Source organism: Thermobia domestica, chromosome 13, assembly GCF_964235325.1.
Source record: "Thermobia domestica chromosome 13, izTheDome1.hap1.1, whole genome shotgun sequence".
NCBI lineage: Eukaryota > Metazoa > Arthropoda > Insecta > Zygentoma > Lepismatidae > Thermobia > Thermobia domestica.
Genome location: NC_137466.1, coordinates 215,339,383 through 215,352,832, shown reverse-complemented (window position 1 = coordinate 215,352,832; position 13,450 = coordinate 215,339,383). Strand labels below are relative to the sequence as shown.

At 34.6% G+C, this 13,450-nt stretch overlaps 1 protein-coding gene across 14 annotated transcripts in view; it reads right to left on the bottom strand.

Annotated features, from left to right (window-relative positions):
* The window catches only part of LOC145669012 (period circadian protein-like), a 147,636-nt gene that overhangs the window by 22,903 nt on the left and 111,283 nt on the right, over positions 1 to 13,450 (bottom strand). For 9 of the 14 annotated variants that reach the window (XR_014128128.1, XR_014128126.1, XR_014128127.1 and 6 more), the window contains exons 21-24: positions 7,673 to 7,903; positions 5,815 to 5,914; positions 3,129 to 3,203; positions 735 to 857 (exon numbers count right to left, since the gene is read on the bottom strand). Coding sequence is in view for 11 of the 14 variants with exons in the window: in XM_081737342.1 (XP_081593468.1) it covers positions 735 to 857; positions 3,129 to 3,203; positions 5,815 to 5,914; positions 7,673 to 7,903 (529 nt within the window). In the remaining 3 variants the exon portion in view is untranslated. Of the gene's footprint in view, positions 1 to 722; positions 858 to 3,128; positions 3,204 to 5,814; positions 5,915 to 7,672; positions 7,904 to 13,450 lie in introns of those variants that run through there. The other 5 variants (XM_081737348.1, XM_081737350.1, XM_081737347.1 and 2 more) reach the window with 4 other exon arrangements.

The following is a 13,450-nucleotide window of genomic DNA, read 5'->3' as shown; positions in this document are numbered from 1 at the left end:
AAAAGTAGACAAAAGGAACTTTAGGAGAAAGTTTTCGTTTACTATTTATCGTCATATCTACACAGAAGAAGTTTATTCAAAGGTAAAAGTAAAATAGCACGAGTTACAGAAAAGGAGCCTTAAGAACATTATTTGAATCACTTAATTAAAAATTTCTTCAGTTAAGAGGAGCCTGAATAACGTTGTTCTATCAGTTAAGTTCTTAAAAGATAGGCACTGAAAAAAAAGCCCGAAATTGTCGCTGAAACATATGCGTCTTAGGATTGCCACTTGGATGCTTTCCTGAGTACATCTTTGTACAGATACCACCCTTAAATTTGGAACATGTGATTATGATTGTCACGAGTTTGGTTGAAAAATCTATGTACAATAGAAGGCAAGTTAAGACCTTTCCGATAATATAGTGGCTAGCGCGAGAGATTTTGGTACACACGGTCCTGGGTGCGATTCCTGGTTGGAAAGTCTTAAAATCTGAACGTAATACGGTGGTTCGAATTCTACCTTAAACAATAGGTTCCCGTTTAATATAACTTCGGTACTGAAACTCCGACGAACAACGAATTAATGGCCTCGCCCTTTGCAGAGAGAAAATAGAAACAAACTCTTCATGTTTTATTGAGCACAATATCGAACATAATACACACAGCTCTTGATCAAGAAATTTATTTTTTTATCTAAGAATAATATGAAACAGTATATTTAGAAAACCAAAGTGATGTTAACTACGAACTAACCTGATGCATGGTTTTGAGGGTGACTCTGTCGTTTTCCAACACCTCATCCAAAGGCCTCTCTTCAACTTGATATCTGTACATAAGCTCTGGAGTTACTTTTACATCTTCCATCCACGGAGGATCCTACAAGAGTTAAATACTTACTTAAAAACAGAGATTAAGCATATATGAAGAAAGGTAAAAATCTACGACACTTATATATTTCTGCAGAAGAAAACAGTTATAGCGCATACGAAAACAATTGTCAACAACTAACAAAGAAAGCGTAATACAAAATATAAAGAATATTTTTGTTTTTGATTTCCTTTATGAAGCACATTTAAAAAATAAAACATGAAAAATATCTTGAGAGAAATATGGGTATCGTTTCTTTCCAAACTCACGAAAAAAACAGCTTAATATTTTGTTGTTTATCAATAATAATAATAATAATAATAATAATAATAATAATAATAATAATAATAATAATAATAATAATAATAATAATAATAATAATAATAATATACGCGAATATCTTCTGTGCATCACGATAAGAGATATCGCTATCTGCACTATCGCTTGCCTGCCTAACGCTCATAGATGTCGCTACTTGTTTTATCGCTTCCCTGTCTGGCCCTAATAGATGTCGCTACTTGTTTTACCGCTTTCCTGTCTGGCCCTAGTAGATGTCGCTACTTGTTCCATCGCTTCCCTCTCTGCCCCTAATAGATGTCGCTACTTGTGCCATCGCTTCCCCGTCTGCCCCTCAGATGTCGCTACTTGTTCCATCGCTTCCCTGTCTGCCCTCAATAGATGTCGTTACTTGTTCCATCACTTCCCTGTCTGCTCCTAATAGACGTCGCTACTTGTTCCATCGCTTCCCTGTCTGCCCCTAATAGATGTCGCTAGCTGTATTATCCTTGTTACTCAATGATTTAAATCAACCTAATGTTATGTATAATAAAGAAATAAACTTTTTAAATGTAAACAATTGGAGTTTTTAGTTAAGGACAATTTTAACCTATAGCTTCAGGGATTTAAAGTTTGAGAGAGAACAACTAATATTATATAGTATATTTAGCTTCATTTTTTGTTTCTTTCTCGTTAACTTTAAATATGTCATTTGACTCTGATATGTTTTAACTTGAATTTGACAAAAATTTGTATGGTGTAGATGAGATTTTACTCAATAAAATCTCCTGCATCTTATAAGTACCAATCTTGTTTTCTATACGTTACAAGAAACTATTCAAATCTGTCAACAAACTATGGCAGATATTGCAAATTAATTATTGTGCCAGAGGCACAATTATAAGAAGACAATAATTTATTATAATCAGCACTGAACAACTATTTAACAATCAGCATGCACATAATGTAGAAGATGCAAATACTAAACAAAATAAATGCTTATTTTTCACAATCATTTATTACTTCTTAAGGATATTTCAGAAATCCACCAGAGCATTCCACAATTTTCGAAATTCTACGCAAACCAGTCTACTGATAATAATATAATGGTGTCAAGACAGGAAAGGTAATAAAAACTGGGTTCATCAATCTATTGTGCATATATGAAAAACGTTCTTTAGCCGTTGGTACAGATTGAGGAGGAGTTGGGCAATAAGTTCAAATGATATTGATAAATATTAATTAAGACATTTATAGTGATCACATCAGAGCACTTTTTTTAAAATATAGATTACTTTTGAAAAAATATTGTTTTTAACTTTTATGACGAATATTATCTATTATTTTAATATATCAACATTACTTTTGAGTTTAACCTGATGCTTACTTTACTATTTTCATTCCAATAAACGTTTCGAGCCTTTTCCGCCATCCCCATGAGACGCACATGTAACACAAATTCAAGTTCGTAATTAATTCACTGAAATTTAACTATTAGAATTAGCCACTTAATTTTTTTTTTTGTTAACTCTTAATTTAATCAATTACATTTTGTGCAGTTAATTATTAATTCATAATCGTTAACAAATTCGTAAAGATTAAAGAATTAGTTTATTTTTAGCTATCATTGTAACACGATAAAAGCTTAAGTTTGTTTTAATTATGTTGATATTAATGATGATGATGAAAAATTTCATAGTCTCCAATGACAAATCAAGTGAGTATGGTTTTGTCCAAAAAAGAAAAAAAAAAATTTGTCACCTCCACCTGCACTGAAAATAAGTTTTCCCATAAGCTTATCACCATAATTAAGTATACATAGAGTACATACTTACCATGCGATCATAGCATATGGAAGGTACGAAGTCAAAAGTGGAAAAAATACAACACAAACAACAACAAGAACAAGTCGACTTAAATCAATTGAGTCGCTCTACGATTTGCACAATTATAACAGAATACATAATGTATACAGACGGCAGTGATGCTATACGCCACACCCACCTTTCGAACTGGCCTTGTCACTTTTTGCTGCTCACCCACTGATTGTTTCACTCTTTCACCGCCCCAAACCATTTCCTATTGAAAAAAACAATTTCATGACGAGGTTTTAATGTCTTGCGAATAAATGTGTGGACTCGGTCCGAGTAACAAACATGAAAAAAAAAGGTAAGAATACCTCGGTATTGAAAACTCCTGTGGTGCTGTAACTAAATGAAGCACATCTCTGTTTAACAGTTTTAGTCTACGTGCAGTCGTATTCAAGAAACAACTAAAGCTTTTCCCTCAAAACCTTAAGTACAAAACAATGAACCTAATCTATTTGGATATCTTTCTACCTTGGCCACTTCTCTATATCATGGACATATGCATGGACTAATTTTTATTTATACAGAGTTCAGCTAAAACCATCAACGACCTTCTAACTTTGGCCTTGAATACCTATTTCTAAGGTAAACAGATAACTGTTTGCTTTATGGGAAGCAATTAGTGGAATGTTTAACCAAAATATATTACAAACCACAAAAATTTTACTCCAATAGTTCATGATGTACTGTGGTCAGAATAAGGAAAAGACGATGTAGAAAAAGCACAATTATTGATGGAATTGTTGTAAGATCGCTTTCATTGCATTTCTCATCAGTATGTAACTGATTTTCTGTGTCGATGGAACGACACTATACCATAAAGAAGCGAAAACTGCACAGTTTGCAGCTGTGAAATAGCTATCTAAGAGCATTATATATTTATGGAAAAGAATTTAACCCATTCTACCAATAACATGTAACAGAACTGTAGTACACTTATATCAATGAAAAAAAAAAAACGCTTTTTGTATTCTCTTAAATCTGGCCCAATAACATGTGTTTAATTCCAAAGGAAATTAACTATGCTTTATAGAATTGAAATTACAAAATACAGAAGACAAAAGTAGACACTATTTTTTTAATATATGTATAGTAGAGAGTAAAACATCATACCAACTTCCTTCTGTCCCTATGTGTTCTCGTACCGATTATAACGGAACGAATATAAAAAATTGAATATTTTTCTTCCGCACAGAGAGGTTGTAACTATTATATTTCTCACTTAAAGAAAAGCGTACTCAATTTTTTCATCAATTTCGAGGTTATTTGTAAGGAAACACGTAGAAGGTAGATATGGAGCTTACTCGCAACTATAGACTGCATGTTTTTAAGCTAAAACACATAAACAATATTTTATAAATGATTTCGACGTATTTCTCGAAAGATATACAATGTTTGGACCTAATCTGATTTAATACTCTAGGATCTTCACTGAATACAGAAAGAAGACAGAAAATGCAAAAGTCATTGAAAACTAAAATTTAAGTTCTAAGATGACTAAAGCTAATATTTAGATCAATATGTTTCTTAAGAAGTATCAATTGGTACCACCACAAGAACTATTATACGAAACTGATTTCCCTTTCCAATTTGGAAAATCCAGTGATTATGATTGGAAAATTGGCATCGGTGAGCCTATATTTTTTTAACGATTATACAAGGAAGATTACTTCCGTACGAAGACTGATTTCTTTTCCCTTATTACTTTGCCTTTCAATAGGTTTGTTAAAACTGCCAAAAATCAAAAAATTAAAATAAGTTTTAACCTTCAAAGAAAAGACATGAGAACTATTTTGTGAATTATGTGGAGTTTATAAAGTTATGTGCGCATGTGAAGTTTCTTACATGAGTATGACTAAAAGGAGCACGGGCACAAGTAAAAATTTGGCAATACTGTTATTATGATGTCATTATTAGATAAGAGGAAACTTTTCTTTAGAGATTTAGCTAGAACATACCCAATTGTGGATTTCTATAAGCTTATAAAAAAAGGTGCGAGTTATGGACAAGTAATACGAGTCTGAAGAAAATATCTTTTAAACATTGATTTTGTTATATTTATAATGATTCAATTCCCAATGACTTGTTTTCTAAATGTCTTCTAAATATTGTCAGCGCTGTACGGAAACCATGGATATGTCAAATGTGGTGCACTTTTTTTTTTTTTTTTTTTTATAACCAAAACGTGTGCATCAATTCACGTTAAAATGCAAATAATCAGTCTTTTGCATTCTCTATTTGTTTCAAAGAACTTACCAAAGATAATTCTAAATTCTGGTCTGATGTACGATGAAAATACTTAAAACTGCAAAGTAGTAATTTTAATCAAGTTACGGCGCATGAAAAGCACACGTAATATATTACTCTAAATCTATGAACCACAAAATTTAATTGTTATAATTCACTTCAACACGGCAATTAGGGAACGCACCAAAATATCCAGATCTCTAAAAATTTCGGAAAGTCTTTCTAACGTAACTTATTTCTCTCATTGATATATTGGGAAAATATTCTTGAAATTTTGTCATGTATTTTTCAAACAACTGTATTACTGCAATTCTGTACTGCTCTAACTGGTACTAGTAGTTTTAAAATCCCATGGGCCTTATGCACAGTCATTTTGACGTATGATTAGCGTCATACTAAAAGCCTGACTACTGCAGGAAACATATGTTAGTATGAACTCTTTAGTATGGCACTAATCACGTGTCAGAATGACTCTGCATACGGCCCCATATTTTTAGTTTATATTGGAGAGTAAAAGGCATCAAGATATGTACCAAATAACTGCAAATGAAATAAAAATAGAATTTAAAACTTACCTCTCCGTGACATGAATCGGATTGGTCCCTCTCTTCTGGAGAACTCTTCATACTTTCATCTGATTTATCAGTCTTAAGGAAGGAATAAAACGACGAATAACTGAGAAAAAGAATAAAAAGTAATACCAATAAAAACACATTCTTGGCATTAAATAAGTCAAATTCATTTACAAAAACACACAAAAATGCTAGAACATAGAATCTCCTTAATGTTGTCTTTGGATTGTAGGAAATAAAGACATTTTTTTAAACTTTAATCTGAGTCATATTCATGTACGAAACACAGAGAAATGTTCGAATGTAGAATCCGCTAGTGTTGCCTTTGGATTGTTAGAAACAAAGACATATTCTTGACATTAAATTAAGTCAAATTCATCTACGAAACACACAAAAATGCTAGAATGTAGAATTCTCTAATGTTGCCTTTGGATTTTAAGAAATAAGGACATATTCTTGTTCTGTGTCCGTCTACAGAATTTTCACCTTCTTACAGCTAAGTGTAAATACCCTACATCTTCTTTAACCCCATCTTCTTTTAAGTCTGTACTACAATTTAGACTTTAAATTTGTAAATATAAATGACGAGCACATTATAGTAGTGATTAATTTTTAGTATTTTTGCACAAATTTAAAGTGTAAATTGTAGTATCGAAATTAAAAAATTGAATTCAAAAAGATGAAGAATATTTGCACTTAACTGTGAGAAGATGAAATACAATAACGGCCATAAGGCAATAAGTTTGTTGAAACATATATTAGGACAATTGATGTTTAACGCAGTAAGGTAATGAAGTTTTATTTTTATTTGATATTAGTACGCGGTGCATAGAAATGAAATCTGTAAAGTTTCAGAGTCTAGATGCTGAAAAAGGAAAGTAGAAACGAACAACTTTGACCGGATAATGTATGCAGACTTACTTTAACGGTAAATGGAAAAGTTTTTACCGTTTGCTATAATAAAATTAATATCAAAATATAAAAATTCCTGATCTTGCCTTTCTGGAAGATGCTTTGAAATGAGAGTAATGAAATTCATACCCTACTTATCCCAGAAATAGTGACTGAAATTATTGTTGTGGCAGCAAACGCTTCAGAAGTAGCAGTGATTGCTTCCGAATGCTCCACTTTGTCGATACATTTCCACAAATATCCTCACACAAACAAACATACACACAAAAGAAGAGAGAAAGACAAAGAGAAAGGGACAGACAGCACTATGCGTTCACCAACCATGCAATGCGACACTACAAAGAAATAGTAATGCTAAGAGCAATCAGAAAGATCTGTACCAACTATTTAAAGAGCTATCTAACTAATGTAGATTGGAAGTAAAATTCAGAATCTATAGATATTAGTACATAACCGAAGAAAATCAACTACATGCTACAGTATCATAATACTTTAGCCGACTCATTAATTTTGACGATTCTCAAAGAAATTACAATAATTATTTTCGTTTCTAACCGAATTCATATGGAGCTCCTTCGTGGCTAAGCGGTTAGCGTACGCGCATTTGGTGTGGGAGACCCGGGTTCGATTCCCGGCGGGAGCTCATATGGTTCGGATTCCACGTTAATCAGTAGGTCCACGTCTCATATAGCCTCGCTGCTGAACGGAACGTAAAACTCAAAGTCAACTCAACTCAACGAATTCATATGCAAGAATTTGAACGTGTTAAGATTATCGATTGATCATAATCCTTGAAATCGACCGTCAATAATACTGGTTCCTGTCATTTTGACACTTCGAACATCCATAAGAAAAACAAATGGGAGCAAACCTCTACGCCCATCCTACGAACTAGTGGAGACCCCTACTGTCAACATGCAATAGCTAGTTCGTTTCACCTGGTTATTACCTTTCCTTTCTCATTCCTTCCTTTCGTCCTTTAGTTCCACTCTTGTCTTTACTCTTTTTCAACTCCACAATCTCTGTCTCCTCAGAAACCTTACGACCTTCAACCTTTTCACATCCACAATTCACCACTTTTTTTCCATTGTGGGCCTCTACTTTCTTTGATTTGCTGCCACTTTGATGAGGTCGATCATTCACGTTATCTCGAGATAATCCACTACTTGTAGATGGTATCCTAGGTTGCATCCCGAAAAGAGAGAAAATAAAACGCTCACTTCGTTTTAATTTCTGACTACTGACTTCTTTCTTGTATTTACGATTTGTTATTCTTCTGTCCTTTGTATACACAAATTTAAAAAAAAAAAATCTGATTTTCTTCTTATTCCTTACAAACTCAAGATACAATATGTTTATCTATGGTAGCGTATTAAGTTTGACTAACGTTTCTTTTTCTCTTCTTTTCTTTTTTTTTTTTTTTTTTTTTTTTTGCGCTTCCGTTCCCGTTACCACGATGCTCTTCCTTTCAATAAACGCAGAATTATTGCAAATTACATTTGCGCGACTACTAAACCTCCTATGATAAAGAATGAGATATTTTTTCTACATTCCCATAAAGATACGTACAAAATAATATAAAATGGCGTTGAAAAATTTGGAAGCGAGTAAATTGAATATTCGTTTGCGAGTTACAGGCATGGAAAACATCGAACAGTGGCAGCTTCAAAAAGGTACGTCTTTAAGTGTCGAAGAAAATCGTTATGAAGTGGATACGTTCATGACAACACTTCATGCAGGGATACCATCGGTAAAGTGATTTCATACGAGGAAGAAAAAAAACTTCCATTGCATTTTTAAAAACCTTTTCACGGTGGTATTTAACTACTGTTGGAACAGTAGATAGCAAAGTTCACATATTTTACACTCTTCGTGTTCTCCTGTAAATGACTTTGAAACTAACTGAGAAATTTCAATACAATTTTGTGCACGATACAAAATATTAAATGCTCACGACATTAAAAAGAAAACATATTTGTTCACTTTCCAAAAGTTGCCGAAAAGAAAAAGTGACTTTGCTGAATCACTGAACATCCGCTCATTTGAATGTGTTCCTTTTTAACAACTGTTCCCAACACAAACTTATAATCGCTAACTCCTAAATGAAACATTTTTGTATCAATGTTAGAATTTAGCTTATTTTCTGCCAGGATACCTTCGAAAGTTTGCATTCACATTTTGAATGGTCCTGTAATTTTCGTTTGGGAATCGGGACATTTCCTTTTAGGAATCAGGAACAAAGTATATTTTTATGAAAAATGAAGAATTTCCTCTCTGAGAAGCAAGCATGAAGGGGTTCGACAGCTATGCAATAAAATAAGCAGCCAAGCTTCAACCAATGCAAAATTTAGATGCAACAAGAGTAAGCATAATAGCAGAAAAATCTGTTAGAATAGAAAAGAACAATATAGGTAAGTTATAATGCTCTTTAGAAATGTATTATTGGCTTAGTGGTAGTGATCATTTCTGATATGAGAAGTCCCTGTTCGGTCGCCATATGAGTATGTAGTGCATAACATCGTAAACGTGTGTCGTTTTTGGATTCTTCTGTTCCCTCTGACAGTCTCACTCCACCAATTCCTTTTATACTCATTAACTTTCATTAATAACCTGTCTCCTTTTGCCAAAACGGAATAAGCATAAAAAGTAAACTTGAAAGATCTATGTTAAATTTAATAAAATTTTGCATTTTTAAATGATGTATGAAAACGAATAACACCATGTACAAAATTCGTTTAGTTATATTACAATATAAGCAGTTCTATAAACATAATTGTTATATCAATAATATACAACATTATATAACAAATACATATTCCAGAAAATCTGGTAGTTACCTCTATGTTGTGCAACATTGTGAAGCTAAATTTTGAAGCTTTTTGCACTACCTTTGGCAATACTTTCGATGGATATTCTGAGCTTATCATTACGGGGAAACTGTTTACACGAATCAACAGATACAAATTAAATTATTCTTTCCTAGTAACCTAATACACAACCTAAAACCGCCATTACAAGGTAAGCTTTTCCAATGTAGATCCTAAGCACAACATAAAACATGTCAAACAGCTGATAAATTTGTTCAAGTTATCAGGTAGTCTAAAACGTATTGAGGCTTTTGCACAAGACATGATGCTAGTTTCCCAAAAATCAGAGCACTGACCCTGAGTCACAGTGATCAGGCATAACGCCATTTTACAACTGACAGTTGAAGCTAGTAGTTGTGCAAAAAGTGTTAAAATTATTATAATCAGACGTAAGGCATTGCGCCTCGAAGACGAGTGAACTTCTTGCGAAACTGCGGTACATGGTACAATTTTATTTCGATAAAGGCGCAAATGCTGCGCGGACTCGTGAAGAAATTTCTGCTGTTTCTGGAGAAGATACGTTATCGAAAGCAACAGTCAATTTAATTCAGTCGCTTCTCTTCTGGAAATTTCGTTATCCAAGATGCTATTCGCAGTAGGAGATATATCACAGCAAAAGTGGGTGATGATATTCTGGCAAAAGTTCAGCAAGACTTGGCACGTAAGAAATAATGACATCACTAATGACCTGAATATCCATCATCAAAGATTGCCATTCTTAAACCATTCGAAAAAAGCGATGGTACGAAGAGAAGCATGACGTTTGGGTGCCAGATGATCTAACTCAAAAACATTCACTTGATCGAATTTCTATTTGGAAATCTCTAAAACGTAACGAACTCGAGCCATTTCTGAAGCGGTTGATCACGAGTGATGAAAAGTGGATAAAATATGACAACAATGTGCGAAAAGATCATGGCTGAAGCGATGAGAGACTCGACAGTTTGTGGCAACCTTTACACTGACGTCCAGGAAGGTAATGCAGTGCGTTTACTGGGATTGGAGAGCATCATGCATCACGAACTGCTGCCGCCAGGAAGAACGGTAATCTCGGACCTATACTGTCGACAGTTAGTGCGAGTACATCTGCAGTTTAAAAGAAACGGCGAGAACTGGTCAACAGAAGGTATGTCGTTACCACGCTGACAAGGCCATACACTTTAATGACCTGTCGGAAATTAAGATATCTTGGCTAGGAGGTTTTATGTATCCACAATATAGTCCGAACCTGGAACCTTCAGCCTATTATTTGTTTGCAGCTCTGCAGAATGCGCTCTATGATGTTAAGGTGGTTTCAAAAGAGATCTCTGAAAACCACGAGTAACAATTTTTTAACCAGAAACCGCAGAAGTTCTTTAGGGAGAGAATTATGGTGTTGGCGGTAAAATGGCTGAAGACCATCAAACAAAATGGTGGATATATGGTGTCATAATGCCATTTGCAATTCATAATAAACATATTCTCAATTCTGAACTAGAAAGACTCAACACTGTTTAGACAACCTAATATTTGGTCATATTCTTTAAGAATTTTCTCACTCTTTCACCACCTGTATGATGCCTTTCCAAAATTTCATAAAGCCACTTTATACTTAAATCTACTGTGAAATAAGTCATTTTATGTAGCAATTATTTTGCATATAACCGCGGCAATGTCATCGATAAAGTATGCGCTACCAATTGGACAACTTGAGTCAGGCCGTTCTAATATAGCCCAGGGGTTCAACCAATCTCTGCAAAATGAGCAAACCTCAAAGAGAAGAAGTGAAAGATGTCGGAGCGGGGAGATGACTACACAATCTCGTCTTTGCACCGAAGTTATTGAAGTAGTCTATCCCGAGTAGAAAGCTTAAGATTTCAATAGCCAGCTCTTCAAAACTTGATGCTTCATATGATCGCTTACGATTTCCGTCGTAATATTAGTTTTCACAAAGTTCTGAAAACATTTTCTGTTTTACTACATTCTATGTTGATCGATAGTATGAACCTTAGAAGGCCGAGCTCACTCAAACTAGTTTCTGAGGAAATTTGCGTCATCATAGTTCCCCTACTTTGGTTGCTGAAAAGGATCTTACAAATCTACTCCAGCAAAAGAATGGTCTTTTAGTAACACTTTTGAATTATTATTCTTACTTTTAATACTTTGTTTTGATAAAGTTCATTGGCGAAGTACGAAACTATTGTGAATACAAACATGATTGATACACAGGAACTTAGAAGACATACTGTGATCCAAATGTTTCTTAGAGTCACAATATGTCTTTATTGACCACCATTATTATTTTCCTAACCTAACAATCATCATAGGTATTCTGCCTTTATTGGCAGGTCACTTGCCGCAGCTGAGAAGCTTCCATGCTCCACGATCCTCCGCTAACCTTTTCGTCTTCGCGTATGATCTTTCTGTTTTAATATCATCCATTAATTGTAGTCTCCTTCGCCCCCTCCCTCTCTTTCCCGCCACCATACCCTCTAGGACGTCCCTCATGATACAATCTCTTCTTAGGCAATGTCCCAACCAGTTTCTCTTCCTCTTCCTAATAATATCTAAAAGTGTTCTTTTCTCACCCACCATTTCTAACACTCTCTCATTCGTTTTTCGCTCGACCCAACTAACTCTTTCCATTCTTCTCCACACCCACATTTCGAAGGCTTCCAGTCGATTTTCGTCACCCTTACGCAATGTCCACGTTTCCGCCCCATACAGCACAACACTCCACACGAAGCATTTTATGAGTCTTTTTCTCAACTCTTTGTTCAAGGTCCCACAGAACAGACTTTTCTTTCTTTTAAAGGCTTCTTTCGCCATTCCTATCCTTGCTTTTATTTCACGTTCGCATTTCATGTCATTACTAAGAACACTACCCAGGTATCGAAAACTATTCACTTGTTCTATTTTCTCCCCTCCTACTTTTATATTTGACACAGACCCCTTCGTTCCAATCACCATGGCTTTTGTCTTTCTAACATTTATTTTCATCCCATATTCTTCAAAGCCCCTTCTCATTTTTTCTAACATTTTATTGATTTTCTTTTCAGATTCTGCAACAAGGGCCATATCGTCTGCAAATCTTATGCATCTAATCATTCTACCTCCTACCGAAATGCCATCATCATCATGTAGGCTCTTTTTCACTATCTCTTCTAGATAGACATTAAATAGTGTTGGCAAGAGGCAGCATCCTTGTCGAACTCCCCTTCCAATTGCACTCTCTTCCGTCAGTTCTTCCCCTATCCTAACACTTACTTGTTGGTTCATGTATAAGTTTCTTATGAGTCTTCTATCTTTCCATTCCAACCCTATCTTTGTTAGAACTCCCAACAACAATTCCCAATTCACGCGGTCAAAAGCCTTTTCTAGATCAATAAATACAACATACACCTCTTTCCCTTTTTCTATAAATCTTTCACCGATCATTCTTAATAATCCAATAGCATCTCTTGTGCCCTTGCCTCTTCTGAACCCGAACTGCTCTTCCTCAACATCTTTATTTGTTCTTCCATATAACCTTCTGTTCAGTATTCGGAGCAGAATTTTAGCTGCACGAGATATGAGACTAATAGTTCTATAATCCTCACATCTCTTTGGGTTCGATTTCTTAGCCATCGGTATCATGATCGTTTTCAGAAAGTCTCTTGGCCATTCTCCTGTTTCATATATTTCATTGCATAGTCGCCACAATTCTTTCTTTCCCTTGTCTCCTATAGTTTTAATGAATTCAATTGGTATGTTATCTATTCCTGTTGCCTTTCCATTCCTAATCTCAGATATAGCCTTTTCAAACTCATCCCGAAGAATACTAAATCCTTTATCATCCTCGCCTACTTCATTTTCCACTTCAACATTTAGGCTACACGGTC